Below are 25175 nucleotides of genomic sequence, written 5' to 3'. Positions count from 1 at the left end.
ATTAGGAAAAATAAATACTATGGGAGGAATGAGATCTGTTTGGTTTGGTTTTAGATTTTTGTGTTTAGCGGAACAAAGAAATGTATACAGATTTGGAACAATCATGTAAGTTAATGATGAACGAATTTTCATTTTTAGGTGAACTATCTGTTTAAGGGCATCACAGTTTGTGTTCTTTTTACCTTAGCCTTGTATTGTCCCTTTTATTTATTTTACACAATCAACCCAAAATGACACGTTGTGTGTCAAAATTCCATAAAACAAATGATGCTATAATAATTAAGAAATCATAAAGCATTTGAAAGTCTTTTATAACAAGTTTCGAACACATATTTAACGTTCGTTGGGATTTGATCCCCAGCACAAGTTGAGCTATATGAACAGCTTGTTTCTTTAAAATAAATCACTATTCACTAATTCATGTACGTTGATTTTAATAATGTTCTTGATTATACTTTTATTTCAGAAAGAATGAGAGAGAACGAAGCGTGTGACATCACTCATGAGCAGAAGATGAGATCTGCTGAGCAACATGATGACTTCAGAATGATCATCAAAACTCTTCAGGCCATCACACTGAAGGAATCATTGACAGAACTGAAGTCCTGAAGGAGAATGTTGTGTTTAAAGTGATGTCTCTGCTGCCCTCTGCTGTGTCTTTCATTCACAATCTCAGTTCAGTTTGTGTCTGACTAATTCACATTATTGAGATTTCACATTTAGAGTCTGGTACAAGAAGATGACCTGACATCATTTTATTATCCAAATGATTTCTTTGTGTTCATCTCAAGGAGGAGAGAGTTAATGAAGAGATATCTGTGTGAGCTATTGCTGACGGGGTTGAAATGCAGATAGATGTAATTGTGAACTAACTTGTGCGTATATTTACAAACAGCAGTCTCACTGTACTTTTCGTGTATTCTGTTTAATATTTAGTGCATTTATAAACGATGTGTAAACTGTTACCATCGCAGATGATTTAGACGCTGCGTTACTCTCTCTGTCCACACGATGTCACTGTTTCTCAGTGACCGGCATCCGCAGCCGAAGCGCTTTATCCGCGGGGGGTGTCCGACTGTCCTGCAGCTTCAGCAGCGTTCGGCCGCGTCACTGACGCTCCTCAGATCCTCCGGCCGGTCTGTATCTCCTCTTCTCCCGCTGGTGAGCTCGGTGAAGGTCGTTTGTTGTCGTTACCGGAGAGCGCGCGCGTGCATACGTCTCATGGACGCATCATGTCGTCGTTTGTTTGTCGGGTTCAGTTTTTAGACGACACCGATCCGTTCAACAGCACGAGCTTCCCCGAACCGACCAGACCTCCGGTGTACACATTCAGAGAGGATATACCCCTGATCAACCAGCTCGCGGGGATCCACAGACTCCTCAAAGCTCCACACAAAGTGAGGAAATACATTACATACATTAACGTTGTATTCGTGACAAACTTTTTTCTGTTGATTTTCCGAATGACATTCGTTTCCAAATCACGTTTGTTAAAGGACCATCAAATAAAGTTATCGTTTGATATATTCTCTTTTATTTTATATTCTTTATATATGGAGTAATTGTGTTGAGTGTAACGTTATGTAGTCACGGGTGTTCATGCGGTTTTATTGTGTAGTGTTTGTTTTTTTACTTAATTTTGTATCATGTTTATGAAGATTATTTATAAATGAGTGAAGTGTTTAAAGCGCGACAGGTGCAGAGCCGCTCCAGATATAGAGGACCAGCAGCTCATGCGGGCACGCGCGCGCTCGCGCTCGCGCTCATCAGTGTGGAGTTTACCGTCTTTACACTCTTATTAAAGTGTTGATATTAAACTGTAAACAGACTAAAAACACACAATCATCAGTCAGACACTGTGAGAGCTTCTCTGTGCTGTCAGGAGATGAAAGATTTAAAACACACGCCAGGCGTGTTTGTTCTCTCAAAAACTGCAAAGACAACTAGTTCATATTCACATTTAAAGTCATATTTCTACATGTATTAAGGAGAAGTTACAAAATTTATATTTAATAATTTGAGTTTCTCACAGTTTTCATGTGTACGCTATCAATCCTTCACATTGGATGTCACTCCTGAGGTTTGATTTTGTTGAAATTCGACAGACACTTGACTGAAATGACCACAACACATCTAGAACTGATGATGACATGAACATTTGAGATAGTCGATTAAATGTGTATCCGCTGATGTTTGTGTGGGATGTTGTGGTTTATCTCAGTCATTTGAAGGGTTGTCATAATTGTCCGGTTTGGTGAATAAAACACAGGTTTGTGCTGATAAAGAATGATGATGTGGAATGATTCTGTGCACATACGCAAGCACACACACACACATGCAAACACAAACGCAAGCAAACACGCATACACTAACGTAAGCACACACACACACACACACACACTGTACTTTTGTTGTTTGAATTAATATATATATATATGTTGTTTTCTTAATGCTCTATTTTGTTGTGTGATTGTGTGTTATTTCAGTGGTTTTATTGTTTGGTTTATTTGGACAGTCAGTGACCCACAGACGAGTTCAGCGTTCACTAGCTGCCACTTACAGCCGCATCTATTTATAACAGCAGAATGTGAGAGAGACGCTGTCTTCTGTTCACAATATGTTTAACTGATGTACAGTTACAGTAACACAACTGAGTAACACACACACATCAGTGACACAATCAGATGAGAAGGTGTTGAATGACTCTGAACGTTCAGTAGGTGTGTGGTACAGTGTGGAATGTCAGGGGTTGATTTTCAGAGGACACATATCACCTCACCAGAATTATACAAAAAAACACCTAAAAAATGACACAACATGTTCTCTGTTTAATGGCACATGTCTCTTTCTACACGCACACGTGTGAGCTCAGATCAATGGGTGGAAAATCAATGCTTGTGAGTGTAGTGTGTCTGTGTGTGTGTGTGTGTGTGTGTGTATGTGTGTGTGTGTGAAGTGTGTGAGTAGTGTGTGTGTGTGAAGTGTGTGTGTGAAGTGTGTGTTTGTGTGTGTGTGTGTGAAGTGTGTGTGTGTAGTGTGTGTGTGTGAAGTGTGTGTGTGTGTGAAGTGTGTGTGTGTGAAGTGTGTGTAGTGCGTGTGTGTATTGTGTGTGTGTGTGAAGTGTGTGTAGTGCGTGTGTGTATTGTGTGTGGATGTGTGTGTGTGTGTGTGTGTGAAGTGTGTGTGTGTAGTGCGTGTGTGTATTGTGTGTGTGTGTGAAGTGTGTGTAGTGCGTGTGTGTATAGTGTGTGTGTGTGTGAAGTGTGTGTGTGTGAAGTGTGTGTAGTGCGTGTGTGTATTGTGTGTGTGTGTGTGAAGTGTGTGTAGTGCGTGTGTGTATTGTGTGTGTGGTTGAAGTGTGTGTGTGTTGGGTTCATCTGAGTGTCGTCTGACTGAACTCCTGTGTGTGATTCCGCTGCAGCTTCAGTCAGTCAATGTGTTGTTATTATTTCATTTGGTCACAGCTCTGAGAACACTTGACAGTTTTCGTCGATATAAAGTTTACAAACAAATTCTGAATATTTGATGTATTATAACAGATGCACAATACTTTAATGACTGTTTGATGGTTTGTGAAAGCTTCACTTGATATATTCTTCTGTAGCTCTGGAGTGGTCAGTCTGAGTCACATGGGGTTTCACAGCTCATGTCATTGGCTCGAAAACTGTCCAGAAGTGAGCGCTCATGAGAAATAAAGGAGATCAGAAAAAACTGTTTCATGTCCCTGATGAAGAATCTCATTGAATGCTTGTGTCTGTCTAACATGCTCTCTCTCTCTCTCTCTCTCTCTCTCTAACACAAGCAGTTATGTGTGTATAGTTGTGTGACACATTCTTGGATAAGATGTGTATGTTGGCACGTGTATGATCTTAAAGAAAAGATGAAAGATCTGTATGAATTCAGATGAAATATACAAAAGCAAGTGTTATATTGTGTGTGTATGTGAGCATGTGTGTGTGTGTGTGTGTGTGTGTGTGTGATAGGTAAACCCTACAGTACGGGGACAAAATGTCCCAACAAAGATTGCAATATCCAAATCCTTGTTCTTGTGGTGAAATGTTTTGGTCCTCATGGGGAAACAAGCTTATAAATCATAGAGAAAGAACTTTTTCTGTAAATTTAAAAGAGCAGAAAGTGTTGTGTGATTGTGAGGTTTAGAGAATATGATATACAGTTTGTAAAGTGAAAAAACGGACAGTACATGTATTTATTGTGCCTGAAAGAGAAAACACAGCTGTGTAATATGACGTGTCTCTCACATACAGTATAACCATCTTATGACTGAAGCTCGTGAAAACACTTTCGATGTTATACGTGTGATTTCTTTAAAATGGAACACAGTAGATTATAAGAATCACAGCACAATCCTCTTCTGTTGAGTTGTAGTGTGTTTACAGTAATGGTGATTGTGTTTCTGTGCTTGTAGCTTGACGACTGTGCTCTTCAGCTCTCTCACACCGGTGTCTATCTGGATCTGGAGTTATCTCTGTCTGAACAGAGAGATGAGCTCGACGGATTTCAACAGGACGACTGCGGAGGGTAACGATCTGCTGCATACTCCACAGCCTACACTACACTACACTGCATGCTCAATGCCACTCACTACACTGCACTGCATAATCCATGCCACTCACTACACTGCACTGCATAATCCATGCCACTCACTACACTGCACTGCATAATCCATGCTACTCACTAAACTGCACTGCATAATCCATGCCACTCACTACACTAAACTGCATACTCCATGCCACTCACTACACTGCACTGCATAATCCATGCCACTCACTACACTGCATACTCAACGCCACAGCCTTCACGGCATAGTCTAGCAACACCCTACACTCGACTGCATACTCCACACCACTCACTACACTGCACTGCATACATTATTATACTCTCACTGCTGGCCTGATACAGTATATGAAGAGTCTGTTGTCATCATACGATGTTTATTGTGTCATGTTTAGTCAAGTCATGTGTTTACATATAGAACAATGTTAGAGTAGTGCAGTGAGATGTTTAAACACATTCTGTGTGAAATTTTCTGTTGAGATGTTTCTGTGATTAACATTGTTTCTTCTTTCTGTCGGTGTGTGTTTGTGTTTCAGGAGGGGAAAGAAGCACAGCATTATCTTACGCACTCAGTTGAGCGTCCGTGTTCATGCGTGTATCGGTGAGTCTTACAACACATGTATGCATGCACACACACAAACACACAAAAATTATAATTACACGTGCAAGTGAATTTGCATCCAAAACTCGAAAGAAGTTCATGGTAATAACAATAAAAGTGAAATTTCTGAAAATAAACATTGAAACAAGATTTGACAGAAACACAAGAGCAGGAGTGTGTAAGCAGAACATTTCATGATGTTTATACAAAACAACAACTACATGTTAACACATCCCCCATACTGAGATTCTAGATGTCATGAAGTGGCTTTGATAAACACACACCAACATACAGTGTTGTGTGTGTGTGTGTGTGTGTGTGTGTGTGTGTCAACTTCTGCCAAGAAATACCTCACAAAGCTGCTAAAGTCATTACACACACACACGCCTTAAATTATACACTTTACAACCATCTCTCTCTCTTTCTCTCTCTCTCTCTTTCTCTCTCTCTCTCTCTCTCTCTCTCGCTCTGGCGCTCTCTGACTCGCTCTGGCTCTCTCTCTCTCTCTCTCTCTCTCTGTGGTTATCTGTTCAGTGATATTGTAGCTATTTTAGAATTGCAGATCAATCATCTCATTGGCTGTTGCTGGGGGCAAGGTTAAAGGTCAGGGCATGGGGGGAGTGGTCGAGACGGTTCATTACAATTCATATTTCATACCTCAGAATACCTTTGTGTGTGTATGTGTGTGTTTCTGTCAGTAAGATCTTGGGGGTCATTGTGAATCTCTTTGGTTTCTATGGTAATGATTGTCATGACATGGAAGGGGTCAAGGGTCAGTCATAAGAGTCTCACACAATATAGATGCAGATCTGATACAGAGGGGCAGAGAATTCCACAATCTACAATCACGGTTACCTCTGCATTTGACCTTCCACTTTGGGATGCGTAACAATCTGTGGTTGGACGACTGGAGAGACGAGAGGGGGAGTAATATAAAATAAAGTAGTAAACATGTGTCATGAATGCTAGAATTACCCACAAACCCTTTTTCATATTCAAACTTTAACTTGAGAGTTAATGTTAAGACACATTAGTGCCATGGTCTGGGCTCTCTCTCTCTCTCTCTCTCTCGTTCACTCACACACACACTCACATGTGTGCAGCAGTGATGTGTGTGTGTAAAGTGATCTATCATAAGGAGCAGTGAGTTAAATTTAGCATCATGGGGATGTTGTGCCTGTCACAAGCCCCGCAGTGACTCGGAGAAACACCCGTGTAACTCTGATATCTTTAGAAAGTGTTGACACCACACAAGTGTGTATGTGTGTTCACAGAGAGAGAGAGAGAGAGAGAGAGAGAGGTTGTGATAAACACAAGATGCTATACACATCCTGTTTTACATCACACAACATTCAGAGTGTTAATCTGCTGTGTGTGCGTATGTGTGTGTGCGTGTGTGTTTTATGGGCAGATTGTTTCAGTCAACTATTGTGTGTGTGTTTTTGCCTGTTGTGTTTATGACACAGAGTTGAGAGTTTATGACCCTCATATGTGTGCCACTAGAAAGAAGACCCCCCACAACATCTTTTCTGGCTGCGTCAGGTTGTCATGGCGATGTGATGTCACATCCTGAATGTTACGATATCTGTGAAAAGACATCAAGAGAGTCTGATCATTAGCATACAGAGTGTGTGAAAGTGTGTGTCAGTCGAGCCGGTCAGGCACTGCGGCATTGTGGGATATGATGACATCACTGCAGTGTGTGTTAGTGTTAGCGGCTGACCCACAGACAGTGAATGTGTTTTATTGGTCTGAGATTAAAACAGAACACTGGTCATTGACCTCCAGCACCCGTCAGCTGTGTACAAGACAGACGAGGTGAGAATTTTACAAATGACTGTCGCCACGGAAACATAGCGGCATCCAGATCCAGTGATGTCACCAGCAGAAACAGGAAGAGGGTGTCTGATATTAAAAGCTTGTGAAGTGCGGCATTGCGTTCATCACTTCAACACTTGATCTCAGATTCTGGACACACAGCCGATAAGATATAAATACTCATAGATCATGTGATCAAGACTCTGACATCATCAGAAAAGACAGAATATAATTTTAGTTTGTCTGTAAATTGTGTCTGGTCCAAACGCCTCTCTTAAACTCATTCCTTTGTTGTTTGTTATAAACGGCTTTTGTACGGATGTGAAGTGACACGTGGAAGATGTTATTTAAGTGGACCGCAGACCTCCAGCCGTCTCTTCTGACTGGTTATTTTGGGCTTTTTCTTTTTGAGTTTCCGAAGTTCAGAGAGCTTGAGCTCATCTGTCAGCAGATGTCGTGTGATTATTTCGCACAGATCACATCATCTGAAAGAAAACCAGCAATGAACTGAAGTCACTTTGAATGTTGCTTCAGGCATGTTGCTATGCAGTTTTTGGGCTGGTTGCTAGGTTTCTGCTTAAAGACGCAAATCATTGTGTCATTGCAGGGCTGTACGTTAATTTTTTTTGCAGACAGCATCAGAGCTACAGAGTTGAAGGGGTGATATGAACACAGCTAAAAGCAATATTATGGCTTGTTTTAGATGAACTGCAGTGTGTAAACACCATTTAAGGTGTATTATCTCCTCTTTGTTCCGCCTCTCTGAAACACACAGATTTTTCACAAAGCTCTTGGCTCTGAAAAGCGAGGTGTGCTCTGATTGGCCAGTTCACCAGTGTGTAGTGATTGGTGGAATATTGCAAGCTTGTGAGGGAAATGAAACGCCTCTGACCATATTTGGAACATCAGGTTCCTCTTCAACTGTACCGACAGGTACACCACCTTACTTGAGTATACATTTGGGCGGTCTTAGTCAAATCAGACCACCAACTGATGTAGATTTGAGGGGGTGTGGTTACACCAGGTGTTTCAATACTTTTATATAGAATGAATCTTTTCTTCCACATGACCCCTTTAAGTATTATTTCTGTGTGTTTTACATGGTACTACAAAGCTGTGTATTATGACAAATATCTCGTATCATGCTCAAAGTAATTTTACTTCACAATATTGTATTTTAGATAAGAATTCAGTATTGTAAGTCAACTATCAATTGTTTCGGAGAAATCAATCTGCTAATGATATGAAATAAATGAAGATTCTAAGAGCAGAGATGCAGCAGAAATTTGCTTAAATTCATTTTTACCAGATTAGTAATGTGAACTCTTCTGAGGGTGAAGAAAGATATCTGAGTGTGTGTGCTTGTGTGTGTGTGTGTGTGTGTGTGTGTGCAGATTACATTGCTCTGAGATTAAACCTGCAGCAGGTCACACACTAATCTGATTTAAACACTCAGAGAATCTGCTGGATTACACACACACACATACACACACAGACACACACACACACACACACACACACACACACACACACACATACACACACAGACACACACACACACACACACACACACACACACACACACACACTCACACACACACACACAGGCTCAGGGGAGGTATACAAACAGTAAACAGATGTTATATGGAACAGAGGGAGTTTTAATGATGTGTAAATAGGGATGTGTATGAAAACTGAGATTTGATTTACTCATGTGAGGAAATGCATCTGTTGGGAAACACACATTGTGAATGTGAAGTGAGTGTGAACGGCACATTTCTGCTGTTGTGTTTAATGTCAACACTCAAAACCTCAGAGAAAGCAGACAGTCATTCTGTGTCATTGATGTGTGTGTGTGTGTGTGTGTGTGTGTACCATGATCTTCAGTATCAGTCCGTCTCTGTTGTGTTAGTCTGTGATGTGATCTGAACCACACACATGCACTGACCTGACATCACATGTCTCTTATAACTTTATACATATAGAAAGGATAATTTATACAGTTAGTGTACATGAAAACTGTCTAATAAATGCATCTATTCTATAATGTTTCTAACTTTAGTGTTTTTATGTCTCTAGTGTCTGTTTTAAGATTGTTATTTTTCTGTAAAGCTGAAACCTGTGATGTGAATGTGTGTGTTTGGAGGATGATGGATCTCTTGGCCACGTCCATCAGAACATTCCAACAGAGTTCTGCTGTGTTTCCATGACACAGAATGAGATCAGATCTGCCTCACACACCTGTCGTGGACTCCATCTACAGACTTCTCTGTTCTTTACTGACGATCAGATCACTTTACTGGAGCAGCAGACGTTGTCATGATTATGAATAATGTCATTAAGAAAGTCGCCTTCATTCTTTTAGTGACATATATTACTCTGAACACATCCACACACGCACGCGCACATACATCCTTTGAGTCCAGAAGCTGTATTGAGATCAACACAGAAGTGTTCATGATGAATGATGTTCAGCAGAAAGTATTAACATGTGTGTTTGTGTGTCTTTATTGCCATCAGACTCACTGTAGATTTGTTTAAGTGTCAATAGAAATAATGAATTTTGCATAAAATAGTGACTCTTCTCTGGAGAAACATCTGAGAAGCAAAACTCTCACTGAATCTCAATCATCTTATTGCTGTTCTCTCTCTCTCTCTCTCTCTCTCTCTCTCTCTCTCTCTCTCTCTCTCTCTCTCTCTCTCTCTTTCTCTCTCTTTCTCTATCTCTCTCTCTCTCTCTCTCTCTCTCTCTCATTCACTCACTCTTTCTCTCTCTCTCTCTCTCTCTCTCTCTCATTCACTCACTCTTTCTCTCTGTCTCTCTCTCTCTCTCTCTCTCTCTCTCTCTCTCTCTCGTTGCAGAGAAGTTGTATAATTCAAATGGACGTGACTTGAGAAGAGCGTTGTTTTCTCTCAAGCAGATATTCCAGGTAAACACACACACACACACACACAGATAGATAGATCAAAAGCTGTGTGTTTGGTTGCCGTTTCCATAACAACGAGGGTCTAGCGGTGTCTGCGGGGGTGACAGTGTTTGTGTGTGTTTGTAGGATGATAAGGATCTGGTTCATGAGTTTGTGATGGCAGAAGGTCTCTCGTGTTTGATTAAAGTGGGTTCTGAAGCGGATCAGAACTATCAGAACTACATCCTCAGAGGTGAGTCACACACACACACACGTCTTCATTTCATTTCTGTTAATACATATTTACATTTGCTGTGTTTTTAAGGCCTAATATCACACCTATCTGCAGTACTGAATGTTTATATTCACTTAAATCTGTGTTCTGCAAATCCACACGATTGTTCAGAAGTAAATATTCCTCATGTTCTTAAAACCTAAAACCTCTGATGGTGTTTGTTTATGGAGCAGTTTCTGGAGTCTAGTCCCAGACAAACTTAAATGTCAGAAGTGTCTGGAGTGAAAACAATTTTACTGACATATTTTTATACTTCAATGTGAATTGTTTGTCTTAAGATTCACACCAATATTTTCTTTGGTAAAGTATTTCTCCTTTAATTTTTCTAAAGCCTAGTCCTGTTTTAAAATAATCCCTGTGCAGGAAACCACCCTTAAATGTAAAAGTATTTTATGAAATGTATTTTTAATTAAAAATAATTGTTAAAAACGTTTTTAAATATTGCTGAGAATATTGCTGTTGATTCTAGGACAAAGAGTGACTGCAGTGAAGATATTAAATATAGTTTTGATTTATTTTGATTTTATGTCTCAACATAATTCCCAGAGTTGTTTTGATGAGTCTAGTATCATTTAAAATTGGTTAATTCATAAAAGAGTCAAATAATTTGAAGTGTTTCAACACTGATGCTGCTGTTATTAATTAGTTTTATTAACTGACTCAGTGTTAGTAGAGGTATAATAGCGCCATCTGTTGGCCTGAGTTGTAAATGGCCAGCAGATGTTTTTAGTGTATAACCCTTTGATAAATAACCAATAAATATTCTGTCATAGACTCATTCGTTTTTTTTTCATGGGCTGCTTGAAACCCGTCTCTTAATATAATTATTTCAAGAGTTTGTAAATTACATAAAAATTTAAATCTGCTGTAGAAATTCTGCTCAGTCAAGTAAGACTGTGATTGGTCATCCTGACAAACACTGAGAAAAGTGACAGGCGTCATATGAGCACTGTCTGTCCATGTGCGGATGAACAGTAATTTACACCTGAAACCTCACATAACATGACATTCTTTTAAACAAAAACTTCAAATGCGAACCATTGCACCTGACCAATCAGAATCATGACCTGGACCACACCCACTGACCGTCATCATTTGTCTCTGTAGCTTTAGGTCAGATCATGCTGTATGTGGATGGGATGAACGGGGTCATAGGTCACCAGGAGATCATCCAGTGGCTCTATGTTCTCATTGGCTCAAAGGTGACGAATCAGAATCAAACTACAACTACAGATTAAATAAGACTGACGGTATGTGCAGAGATGTGACAAGTGTGTTTGTGTGTGTTGTAGTTTCGTCTGGTTGTGAAAACAGCTTTAAAACTCCTGCTGGTGTTTGTGGAGTATTCTGAATCAAACGCAACACTCAACATACAGGCCATTAATAGTGTGGACAACAAGAGAGGTACACACACACACACAATTTTGGTTGCCACGGTGACACGAGTCCCCATGAGTCGGTGTGTATTTAGGTTTAGGTCCCCAATGGAAAAACAAGGCCACACAAACACTCAAAAATACACACATATACTCACACAAATGCATGTTTATACATATACACACACACACATACATGTACAGTACACACACACACATGCATCTACACACACGCACACACATGCACACATGCTTGTATACACACACACATACTTTTACACACACCTACACACACACACATACTTGTACACACACCTACATACACACATACTTGTACACACACACACATGCATGTGCACATACACACACACAAATATACATCCACATACACAAAACAAGTACTGTCTTGGTTTGATCGATATTCTAAGTGTATACTAAAGTGGTGTGTGTGTGTTAGGCTGTAAGCCGTGGTCAAACGCAATGGAGATTTTAGCAGAGAAGGACGGTGTGGACACAGAACTTCTGGTGTATGTCATGACACTCATCAATAAGGTAAGGAAAACACACACAGACTACACACACAAACACACACACACACTGAAGTGTCTGGTGATGTGTGTATCAGACGCTGGCGGCTCTGCCGGATCAGGATTCGTTCTATGATATGGTGGATGTTCTGGAGGAGCAGGGGATGGAGTCTGTGTCCCGCAGGTATCTGGGTCGTAAGGGAACTGATCTGGATCTCCTGGAGCAGCTGAACATATATGAGGTGTGACATCACGTCAATCAGACACACCATGTGACCTGTGAGGATCATCAGCATTTATTCTGTCATCGTTCACTGCAGGCGAACCTGCGTCATGAGGACGGTGATGAGGACTGCTTACCTCCGCCATCCGGTCGCCGTGAGAGACGGCGCTCAAGTGTCGGGGGAGAAGAGAGGCGGGGTTTAGAGAGACGCCGCAGTCGCAGACATTCACTGGGTAGACCTGGTCACGCCTCTCCACTAAGCCCCGCCTCTCCGCGTCACACAAACTTACAGACCTGTAACGGACAAGACGTTAACGAAAGGTGAGAGACTCATGACCTCTGACCTTCCATTGATGGACCTAACCCTCATGACAGTGTCATAGATTACATGATGAGTCAGTGATTTCTGCATTTTGTTGCTTCAGAACGCATGTGATGCACGAGTCAAAGCTTCTGCCAGTGATGTAAGTGTGTTCACTCTGGTACACTCTTAAAGAAACAGTTCACACCAAATATATACTTTTTTAATATGGTGAGGCTGTAAAAAACGATTAATATACAATCAAATATTCAAAAACAATAATATCGATACAAATTAAATGTAAAATAAATTGTTATAGTGTAACCAATCACAGGTGCATGCGTCCAATGAAAGCGTCTTAGCATTTAGCATTGATAGGTTGTGTATCCATAGCAACATACAGCATAATAAATGAAATAACACTAAAAGTCACTGTTTCTTGTGTGTCTTCTGACTCGTTTTGATTATAGATCTTCAATCTCCTTATTCAACTTCTGATCAGTTTGTTTCCATGGAGACCTGATGTATTGATCACTAATGAATAGAAAACATTGATTTCTCTCACAAACGTTTTGTTTTTGGGTGAACTGCTCCTTTAAAGAAAGTGTCAGGTCACACGTGTGTCGAACGGGTCATGTTTAACTGAACTGATCCTGAATCAGTCTGACTGTCCTCACACACACACATGTTAATACAGAACAGCATGTATGTGATATTGTGCTGTGTGGGGTGTGAATGTGGGCATTAATGTCACGGCTGAATGAGTTCGTGTGATCACACAACTAACACAAAACAAAACAATGAAGCCTGAGTCAAGTCACACACACACACCAGATATAATATGTGTGTGTTTGTGTACACTTTATAGTTAATATCTCTCGACCAATTTGGGCTGCCACTCTCTCTCTCTCTCTCTCTCTCTCTGTCTCTCTCTCTCTCTCTCTCTCTCTCTCTCTCTCTGTGTGTGTTATGTTTTTATCGTTGTGGCATGATGAATGTGTGTTGTACTGCTGCAGAGAGGAAGATGAGGATGAAGCTCTCCTCACAGAGTCTTCTGATGATGATGATGAGGAAATGAATCCTTCATCATGTGTCATCAGGTATTCTATTGCAGGCGTGTCAAAGAGAAAACATTTGCACATCCACAACAAACAACAAACTTCTCTTATTGTTACCTGATAAAACATTCAAAAACTCATGAAATACAAACTATTATTGTTGTTTTTGCATCAAAAAAAGAGACACTTCACCCAAAAAAGGAAACTGTCATTGTTTACTGACACTCAGGTTGTACCTAACGTGTATAAATGTCTTTGTTGTGTTAAACACAAAGGAAGATATTTGTAAGAATGTCAGTGACCAAACAGATCTCATACCACATTTACAGATCTGTTTGCGTACTGACATTCTTCCAAATATCTTCCTTCGTGTTTAGCAGATCACAGATAATTATACACATTTGAAACAATCTGAGAGTGATGAAACGATGACAGGGTGATGGTCTCTTTAAGGCTGGAATACACTACAAGACTTTTGCTCGGTTTGTCAGTCTGGACTCGTTGCAGAAGTCTGTGTCATTCTTCAGAGGTTATTGTGTGTTATTGTCTGCAAACTCTTCAAAAGTCTGCAAGTGTGTGATGTATTAGAATAGATGGTGGTCTAGTGGGTTAAACCACTGAACTGGTAAATCAAAGGTTGCTGGTTGGATCCCAGCAGTCACCACCAGCGTGTTCTTGAGCAAGACACTTTACTCCATGTTGCTCCAGGGGGATTGTCCCTGTAATAAGTGCACTGTAAGTCTCTTTGGATAAAAGCGTCTGCAAAATGACTAAATGTAAATGTAAATGTATTAATGTGTTCAGGTTGTAAAAGTCGTGGAGTGTATTCCAGCCTTTACTAGATCATAGTCGTTGTAATATTCAGATAGACTTTAAAGCAGAGAGTATATACTTTTTCATCAAATGTTTAAGGTCTTTATAATCAGAGACCATTTCAAGAGGGATGTGATTGGAGAAACACAAAGTTGAGTTTTACTGAAGCGTCTGGAAACTGTGTTCAGTGAGGCTGCTGGTCAATCACATCCTCAGCACACAGAACACACGAGCCGTGCTGATGATGTCACTGAAGAGAACAGCCCAGCTCCGCCCCCCAATGACTCCGCCCAGCCCTCGCTCCTGGCCACTCTACTCGCACGCCGTAAGTCAGCCTTCAGCGTGCCGGCGACCAATGAGGTGAGCCCTCCTTCACGTGGATCCGGCCGGCCGCTGGACCATCTGCCGTACCTACCGCACTCGCCCTTCTTCCTCTTCTCTTATGATGTAGAGGAGGAGAGACCGCCGGAGAAGAGCAGGTGACCATCACGTATCCCATAATGAGCACGGTCACGCGTGTCACTGGACTGAAACACCTCACTGCGTCCTGTACATGTTTCTGAACACACGCTTGTGTCACACTTCACGTTTGTCTGTTCCTCTCCCTTTCAAATGAGCACAAAGGATTCTGGGTATTGAAATAAAAGACTTCCTGTTTGATTTTTCACTTTTGGGTATTAAAATGATCTTCTTCACTGTGGTTTTAAACAGTTTATGTAACATCACATCTGGTGATGACAGACGCCTCTGTTCCATCATTTAACCCAGAGAAGCCTGTTAACACATGTATCTCTCTCTGTCTCTCTCTCTCTCTCTCTGTCTCTCTCTTTCTCTCTCTGTCTCTCTCTCTCTCTCTGTCTCTCTCTTTCTCTCTCTGTCAGGTCGTTTTCTGGGGTCAGTTCTTCATCAGCAGCAGTCAAACAGCAGAATGAGAGGTGATGTTACTGTAAATCAGACGTGTGGATGTTTGTGTTGAGATCATCAGAAGTAAATGTTCACGTGTGTGTTTGTGTGTGTCAGGCCTCCTCTGGGTGGACTTCTGTCCTCATCATACCGTCAACATCAAGAGTCACTCGCTGCCGAGAGAGAGAGACGACGAGTCCAGCGAGAGGAACGACTCCAGAAGATTGAGAGAGAGGAGAGAAACCGACACAGGTTCAATATCTCATGACACCTCAATACTCATCGCACACACACACACACACTACTGTAACATACACACAGTGTCAGTCATTTACAATACTCACCTGTCTGTGTGTGTATGTGTGTGTGTTTGTGCAGTCGGGACTATGTGTTGAACATGGAGGAGGCCAGACACGCTCGAGAGGAGAGGTCAGTACTATTCACTTAATACATTATAGAATTTCTCTTGATTATGTCTTTGTGTGTGTGTGTGTGTGTGTGTGTGTGTATGTATGTTTGTGTGTGTAAGCATGTGTGTGTGTAGCATGACATGAGAAACATGCGTGTGTGTGCCTGTTTGTGAGTTTGGGGGTGTGCGTGTTGGTGTTTGTGCACATGCATATAAGTGTGTGTGTGTGCGTATAAGCGTGTGTGTGTGTGCATGCGTGCATGTGTGTATGTTTGTTTGCATGTTTGTGTGTGTGTCTGTGCGTGCGTGTGCGTGTTTGTGTCTGCGTGCATGTGCATGCGTGCGTGTGATTGATGTCACATCTTGAACAGGTTTAGAAAGTTAGTTTTTCCTTCAGTTTTTTTAAGCACTTTACTCAAATCCAAACATGAGATACAGCTGTGAACTCTAGCTCTCTCTCTCTCTCTCTCTTTCTCTCTCTCTCTTCCTCTCTCTCTCTCTCTCACTCTCTCTTTTTCTCTCTCTCTCACTCTCTCTCTCTCTCTCTCTCTCTCTCACTCTCTCTTTTTCTCTCTCTTTCTCTCTCTCTCTCTCTCTCTCTCTCTCTCACTCACTCTCTCCCTCTCTCTCTCTCTCTCTCTCTCTCAGGTTTAAGACGGCCGAGCGGCTCGCTGATGAGGAGTTAGAGAGAGAGCGTGTGCGTTCAGGACCTCGTGGTGTCAATCTCACTCTGAGTCCCTCTGACGGCTGTCAGTCACCCCGCAGTGCCACACCCTCCTCTGAGACATCACAGGATGATCAGGACACGCCCATTACGTCAAACCCGCCCTCTGAACCAGGTAAATCAGCTACTCAAAACACAGGATTATCACTTTTTTCAGTTTGGAGTTTTAGATGATGTAAATCATATTCTGTTGTCAAGATTCATTTATGTCAGTGAGTGAGAATAAACACAAACCACACAGACATTTTCTGTTTTTTTAGATCTTCTTTTGCGTTTCAGTCAGAATTCTCTGGGTAGTTGTTGATGTGTTTCACAGCACCTGGATTTCTTATGAATTCTGCACATGTTCAACCTGTAGAATGATGTAAACATGTGCTCAGTTGTTATATCAAACACATTATTCTAAAGGATTATTTATAAAACTGATGATATACATTATAGAGATAAGAAACATTCAAGTGACTTTTGGGGAAGTACTTTGTTAAATAAATACTTGTCATTCAGATAAATAGAACTGCACATAGTGTTTGATAATGAGAGTTAATATATTATATTTCTTCAACAGTAAACTCATTCGTGAGGAAACAGAAGTCAATAAACAAGTGTTCTGGAGTCTGTGCCTCTTTGTTGAAGTCTTTTAAATGGACACAGTCATGAGCATTCATAGCATAACCTCTCTGTCACCTCACACACATACACACACACACACACACACACACACAAACACAAACAGGTGTGTTTCCTGTTAATATCCGTCAGCTCTGAACTGTGCTCTGATTGGTTGAGCAGATGTGTGTTCATCATCTGGAGGGAATTATAAATGCATAAGTCACATGATCCTTTACATTTTCATACAAAAAAAGGTTCATGTTTGTGTTTTGAATCAGTGTTTGATATACAGGAAGTGATGTCATTTTAAACAACATTAACATTTGTTCTGTCTTCTCCACAGACGCCAATGATCTAGAACCTGAGGAGAAAGAGACGGAGCCCACAGAAGAACCCGAGGAAGTGGAGGAGATAAGTGCTGATCAGGAAGTGGGCGGAGCTGAGGAACAGGTGGAGGAGGAAGAGGAGGGGTCTGAACGGGAAGCTCCGGACGGAGAGGCGGAAGACAGCGGAATCTTGAGCGATAAAGAACGTCAGAACGAAGAAGTGAACGAGAAAGACAACTGCTCCGCCTCCAGCATCTCTTCAGCCAGTAGTACACTAGAAAGAGAAGACAGAGTCAACGCTGACACCGGTGAGACCAAGATCTGTACAATTAAAGACAAAAACTAAAAATATAAAACAATAGCAAATTTAAAATATTAATACAACTAAAATCAAAACTATAGTAACTCTGCCACCTAGTGGTAAAAAGTTATAAGCAATTACATTTTCTTGTGTTGTAACTGCTTTTCCCTGTTTTTTTTTAACTTGGCTTTCAAAATCTGATCATCTGACATGTCAAAAATATTTCCCTTTTGGCCGTGGCTGGGCTTGACCCTGTAATTGCTGCTTTCAGCTATATATTTTTTTTTACGTATCTCAATCCTAATTTTTTAACATATTGGCCATCTTGAGACTCCCTTATGGGGCCCGGCCCCCCTGTTTAGAACCACTGGACTGCACCATACTGGAAGATTCATATTACAATGTCATTGTCTATGATATTCTTATGTTCTTAGATCAGAGTAATTATCTGTCACATATTTATTTCCAAAAATCTCATTTATTTTGTAAGTTCAACTTTTAAAAGAATTGACAATATTTATTGTTTAATTGAAACTTCTGTCTCTGAAAAGTAAAATCAAACATAACGTTAAAATTAAGAAAGGAATTAGGAAGACTGTCAGAATAAATCATTTAAGGCAAAGCATGACATCACAGGTCACATGATAGCAGCTCAACCAATAGAAGTAAACAGATATCATAATGTAAAAATGATATGGTTTGACTGTCACTCTCTTGTCCGTCTGCAGGTCAGTGGTCTCACAGCATCAATGACGTGAATGTGAATGAAGAACGAAACAAGATCCTCAACAGTAAACTCTTCATGTTGGACATGCTGTACTCACAGAACAAACAGCCGTCGGAGGAAGACGAGGATGAGGAAGATTCAAAAGAGAAAGATCCACCTGAAGATCCGTGCGTCTCAGCGCTGGAAACCCAGAGTCCACCAGAGGACAACAGTCAAGGAGAGAAGAAAGCGGAGAATCAGAGTAACGTGCGAGCGTTCGCCGAGCGCTTTGGAGACCTGGTGAAGGGTCTGACATCTCCACCGGTGGAAGCCCTCGAGAAACAGCTGCCCCCTCCACCTCCAAAGAAAGAGTCCGACTGTATCTGGGATCAGCTGATGGCGACCCCGCGGGAACTCCGCATCGGTGACATCGACTTCACAGATCTAAGAGACGAAGAGGATCAAGACGTCCTGGATACTGGAAGTTTGACGTCTGGAGACCTGCCTCCTCCTCCTCCCTGCCCCTTTAAACTACCACCTCCTCCTCCGATGTTCGGTTGCCCTCCACCCCCTCCCATGTTCAACATTCGGGTTCCTCCTCCTCCTCCCAGCTTCTCCACCTCGGCCCCGCCTCCTCTTCAGTCTCCTCTGTTCCAGAAGAAGAAGAAAACCATCAGACTGTTCTGGACTGAAGTCCGACCCGCTGACTGGACCCACAGAAGAAGTCAAGAGTCGCTGTGGTCCATACTTGAGCCTGTCAAACTCGACACGAGTAAACTTGAGACGCTCTTCGAGAGCAAATCCAAAGAGATGCCCGTAACCAAGGTAACATGAGACGTCAATCTCTCTAAACTCGCGTGTGAACTCACACTCACTCAGGTCACATGATCTGACGCGGCTTGTATGTAATTGTAAGTTCAAATAATATTTGTGTTGATTTCAAACAGAAAGCAGCAGCGGATGGAAAGCGACAGGAAATCATCGTTCTGGATTCTAAACGCAGCAACTCCATTAACATCGGCCTGACGGTCCTCCCGCCCCCCCGCACCATCAAAACCGCCATACTCAACTTTGATGAGTACGCCCTTAACAAAGAGGGAATCGATGTGAGTGAGCATCACCATATCACATGTGACGTATATCATACAAGTGCTGTTTGAGATCATGACTCAAGTCAACAAGATGTATTTTGATCTTTCTCTCTCTCTCCCACTCTCTCTCTCTCTCTCTCTCTCTGTGTTGTAGAAAATCCTGACGATGATTCCCACAGAGGAGGAGAAACAGAAGATTCAGGAGGCTCAGGTGATGAATCCTGATGTTCCTCTGGGCAGCGCTGAGCAGTTTCTCCTCACGCTGTCGTCCATCAGTGAACTCTCGGCCCGTCTGCACCTCTGGGCCTTTAAACTCGACTATGAGGCCACTGAGAAGGTTAATTTCAGAAAATATTTACATTTACATTTGGTCATTTAGCAGACACTTTGATCCAAAGTGATTTACAGATGAGGTAAACAATGGAAGCATATATTTTTTTTAGACAGTGTGATCGGGCAGAAACAATCATAACTCCAACCGCACCCACATAATTGAACAATCATAACTCTAACTCCGCCCACACCACTGAACAATCATAACTCTAACTCCGCCCACACCACTGAACAATCATAACTCTAGCTCCGCCCACACCACTGAACAATCATAACTCTAACTCCGCCCACACCACTGAACAATCATAACTCTAACTCCGCCCACACCACTGAACAATCATAACTCTAACTCCGCCCACACCACTGAACAATCATAACTCTAACTCCGCCCACACCACTGAACAATCATAACTCTAACTCCGCCCACACCACTGAACAATCATAACTCTAGCTCCGCCCACACCACTGAACAATCATAACTCTAGCTCCGCCCACCTCACTGAACAATCATAACTCTAACTCCGCCCACACCACTGAACAATCATAACTCTAGCTCCGCCCACACCACACCACTGAACAATCATAACTCTAGCTCCGCCCACACCACTGAACAATCATAACTCTAGCTCCGGCCACACCACTGAACAATCATAACTCTAGCTCCGCCCACACCACTGAACAATCATAACTCTAGCTCCGCCCACACCACACCACTGAACAATCATAACTCTAGCTCCGCCCACACCACTGAACAATCATAACTCTAGCTCCGCCCACACCACTGAACAATCATAACTCTAGCTCCGCCCACACCACTGACTGGTCTTGTATCACACTGAAGGGGTTTATTTGGCGATAACAGCCGGCTGCTTGTACACTAACACACTTATTGCACAGCTACTTGCCACATGAGAAAAATTTCATTGGAAATGAAATGTGAATTCTTTATTATTTTGGACTATATGTGCAAAGACCTTAAGAGGAACATCATGTGGCACAAACACATGTCAGGAAACACAAGTCAGGAATGACACACATTTGTTCTTCTCTCAGCTCAACTGAGGATTGGTTTCCAGCCGTCATGTTGGGAGTTCTTTGATGTCACCAAATGTAGCTCTTGCGATGTCATCTGTTATGTAACGAGTTGAATAAATCATGTGACGTTTGCTGTATTGGCAGGAAGTTGCTGAGCCCCTACAGGACCTGAAGGAGGGCATGGATCAGCTGGAGAAGAATAAAACGCTGCGTTACATTGTGTCCACGCTGCTCGCCATCGGCAACTTTCTGAACGGCTCAAACGTGAGATTCTTACACGCATACACACGTGCACAGACGTGTGGATGTTATAATGACCACAGGGTTTTCTTCTCCACAGGCTAAAGGATTTGATCTCAACTATCTGGAGAAAGTTCCAGAAGTGAAGGACACCGTACACAAACAGTCTCTCCTGCATCACGTCTGCGGTGTCGTGGTGGAGAACTTTCCCGAGAGCAGTGATCTTTACTCTGAGATCGGAGCGTTGACACGCTCAGCCAAAGTACGACACGCTCTCACATATCATCTTAATAAAACACACACGTGTGTGAACACAGAGAACGTGCCTATCAAAGGTTCTTGACAGAACACACACAGAACCTGTACGTGTGACAGTGAGGTTTGACTTCATCTTCAGGTGGATTTCGATCAGCTGCAGGAGAACTTGACTCAGATGGAATGGCGCTGCAAAGCATCGTGGGATCATCTGAAAGTCATCGCGAAGCACGAGATGAAACCAGCGCTGAAACAGAAGATGTCTGACTTTCTGAAGGACTGCGCTGAGAAGATCATCATCCTGAAAACCGTCCACAGACGAATCATGAACAGGTGAAGAGTTTGTGGCTTTGTGACGGTGAACGAGTTTAATCTGTGGGTTATTAAAAAAAATTATATATATTTTTCAATTTTAATGAACTGCAGTTATAGAAGAGTTCAGATGTGTACATGTGCGCTGAAAGTGTGTCTGTTTCCAGGTTTCACTCATTTCTGCTGTTCCTGGGTCAGCCGGCGTACAGTGTTCGTGACATCAGCGTGAACCGCTTCAGCAGGATCATCAGTGAGTTTGCTCTGGAGTACAGGACCACACGTGAACGAGTTCTTCAACACAAACAGAAACGAGCCGATCACAGAGAGAGAAACAAGACACGCGGCAAAATGATCACAGACATCAACACACAGGTGAGAGAGCACAGCGACACTGGTCCTGTGTGTTTAAACACATGTGAACTGGTTCTTCTCTCACATGTTTTTTTTAACGGTGTCATGGTTTAATGTCTTCATGTCTCAGATGGGATTTCACTTTACTCACACACGCAAACACACTGAAGCTGGAAGAATAATGTATGCTCTGACTGTATTAACGTGCTTAAATAAACACCATTGAAAACCAATTTTGACGAGAAGAGAATTATGGGAAATAATAAATGACATGTGTGCTGTGTCATGTGATGTGAGCGGGGTCCGGGACACCAGTGAGGTCATATACACCAGAGACATCAGAGATGTGGGCGGGGCTACAGGGTCTACAGGCTAGATTTATGATTATTCAATTATGTGGGCGGGGTTAGAGTTAAGTGGTGTGGGCGGGGCGGGATATGATCGTTCAATGGTGTGGGTGGAGCTAATGTTATGATTATTTAGTGATGTGGGTGGAGCAAAAGCTATGATTGTCCATTGATGTGGGTGGAGCTAATGTTATGATTGTTCAGTGGTGTGGATGGAGCTAATGTTATGATTGTTTAGTGATGTGGGTGGGGCTAGAGTTATGACTGTTCCCTGGTGTGGGTGGGGCTAGAGTTACAGGTCTTCAGTGGTGTGGGCGTGGCTAGAGTTAAGATTGTTCAGTGGTGTGGGCGGTGCTAGAGTCATGACTCTTCATTGGTGTGGGCGGGGTTATCTAATGGGCTAACTCTCTCCTTGTTTCTCACCACAGACTGATGATGAAGATGTCAGTGAGGTATGAGAGTGTGTTGGTTTGGTTTTAGGTCTGATATTAATCACTAATGTCGTGATGTTTTCTGTTGCTCAGACTGATTTCTCACATCATTCATTCTGATGGAGTTTTTCACATTTGCACTTTGATAAAGAAACAATAACTTACACAGTTCACAGTGTGATGTCTCAGTTATAGAGTTTGCTAACTTGGAAATGCACCGATATTATGTCTGGATGTGTGTGTGTTTGTCTGTGTGATAAACAAGAAAACCGTATATTTATCATCACAGAAACAGTGTGTTTGTTTCATAATGTATCCGTCAGCATGTTGTTGTTGTGTTTGTGTACAGGTGGTACATGCGGGTCGGTCAGGTGGAGGCAGCAGCGTCTCATCCGCAGCGGTGCAGGAGGTGGAGCCGCAGGGTTTGGCTCACGCTAAAGATACAGCAGAACATGAACAGATGAAGGCGGTTCTGAAGAGCAGTGTGCAGGCCAATGACAGCGACACCTCGGTTCTGCCGGGATTACGAATCCGTACACGCACTCGAGCCAGCAGAGGTGAGAAGCTCATAACTTTTCACCGTCAACATGAGAATCATAAAACAATAAAGCAAATGTTGTTGTAACGTATTGAAATGTTTGACTTGTGTTAAGGCCGCACGGCTTGGGCCCCTGCAAGTGAAGAATCACAGACTGTCACAGACGACACTGCCGATGACATCATGGAGAGAATTGTACGCTCGGCCACTCAGAGTCCACGAGAAAGAGCTCAACCCCGCGAACGACGACGCTCGCGTGCAAACCGAAAGTCACGTATGTTCACTTATACTGGTTCATTTGCAGTAATCAGATATTTATGTTTGACATGGCGAGTTAATCGAGTCTCTGTCTGTCAGTGAGGAGGACATTGAAGGGCGGTCTGACCCCAGAGGAAGCTGAAGCGCTGGGATTGGACACATCAGAGATGTCGGTTTGATCACATGGATGCCTTCAACACAATCTCAGGAGGATTTCTAGTGAACAAACACCTGCAAATTCTTCCCATCAATCAGATTTATTTCCAAAACAAAGCTTCCTGAATTATATGCTTGATATTCTAAGCCACACCCCTCACATCCAGCACATCCACCAGCCAATCACGAGTCTTCTAGCAGCTAGTCTTCATTTGAGACTGTAATAAAATCAAAATGAAGAAGAATATGTTTTATTTTTAACACAACTGAACATTAACTCAGGGTTTCTTGCTTTTGATTTGACATTTTTCCATTTGAAATTCATCTCAGAGTCATGAACTGCAGATTATCTCTCGATTCTCTTCATGTGTGATTCAGTCCGTTTATATCATCACACTGTGAGATCAAACTCACATTTATTTATTTTCACACGTGCATAGGAAACGTACAAGTTTATAAGAAAAGGGACATAAACAATATTTAACATAATTATTTTAAATGACAGATTTGTGAGCTGCTTTGCTGTCGTGTAACACACAGACGTACACAAAAATGGTCTCAGTTTGACACTCTTATAAAACATTTTCAAGTACGTGATTCTCTTCTTTTATACAAAAGACAGTTTGTGGACTCAAAGTTGAGTACAGAATATAATAATGGAAATATGATTGACATTGAAAAGAAAATCCCACAGACAGACCTTGTTTTTTTTGAAGAGATGGTTGAAGTTCAGACAGAACACAGCTGGATTAAAACACAATCAAGTTCTTTAAACACGAGCTGTAATTCACTTGATACTGTTTCAAAAAGCACCTTAAACCTTCATTATTGTTATGATATGAAATATTTATATGGATTAAAACATGACTAAAAACTGTAGAATCTCCATCAAATGCGTTCTCAAAAAGTTATTCAAAATGTACAAAATGAAATATTTTTGACACTGTATAAATTATATTTCTGCCCTTTTGTGGTGACAGTTTTCTTTTGTAATTCCTGTAGATTTGTGTCTAATAGTTCTTCTCTACACGTCAATTTAAGAAACACAAACTCAGAGTTTAGAAGATGTGCGTACAACACAACACTAGTTGTGAAAAGTTTCTTCACAAACATTTTTTGCTTCATTTCATTCGCCAGTTGTTTCAGAAGACGCCTTACAGGAAAACATCTGCTCAACTCTTGTATGATTCACACAGCTTCTGTTCTTCAACACAAACTCACACCCGATTTTACTCTTTAATTAACACAATCTACAATAAAATCCTTTGTGAAGAAACACAGCTGTCGTGTTGTCATTGTGTGTGTTATGACGATCAGTTCATTTTTCTGACCGGTGCAGTTCCAGTCTCGTCCGGCA

General features: G+C 41.8%; 1 protein-coding gene across 4 annotated transcripts; it reads left to right on the top strand.

Annotated features, from left to right (window-relative positions):
• Positions 1-1075: 1075 nt before the first annotated feature.
• fhod3a (formin homology 2 domain containing 3a) lies at positions 1076-25098 on the top strand. Of its 4 annotated transcripts, XM_056741853.1 has the most exons (29): positions 1076-1397; positions 4427-4539; positions 5112-5176; positions 9857-9924; positions 10048-10153; positions 11303-11397; positions 11488-11599; positions 12029-12123; positions 12197-12340; positions 12419-12642; positions 12747-12785; positions 13639-13722; positions 14682-14972; positions 15375-15428; positions 15514-15648; positions 15775-15825; positions 16454-16644; positions 17482-17772; positions 18494-19296; positions 19419-19577; positions 19717-19899; positions 21075-21194; positions 21271-21432; positions 21568-21758; positions 21905-22109; positions 22864-22887; positions 23216-23423; positions 23520-23678; positions 23762-25098. In XM_056741853.1, the coding sequence occupies exons 1-29, from the start codon at positions 1233-1235 to the stop codon at positions 23839-23841; spliced, it is 4617 nt and encodes a 1538-aa protein (XP_056597831.1). In that variant the 5' UTR covers positions 1076-1232; the 3' UTR covers positions 23842-25098. The 4 variants fall into 4 exon arrangements, with proteins under 4 accessions (XP_056597831.1, XP_056597832.1, XP_056597833.1 ...); XM_056741854.1 differs by lacking the exon at positions 22864-22887; XM_056741855.1 differs by lacking the exons at positions 13639-13722; positions 14682-14972.
• The last annotated feature ends 77 nt before the right edge of the window (positions 25099-25175 follow it).

The sequence above is a fragment of the Triplophysa dalaica genome, chromosome 25, assembly GCF_015846415.1.
Source record: "Triplophysa dalaica isolate WHDGS20190420 chromosome 25, ASM1584641v1, whole genome shotgun sequence".
Taxonomy (NCBI): Eukaryota; Metazoa; Chordata; class Actinopteri; order Cypriniformes; family Nemacheilidae; genus Triplophysa; species Triplophysa dalaica.
This window is presented reverse-complemented; position numbering and strand designations above follow the sequence as displayed.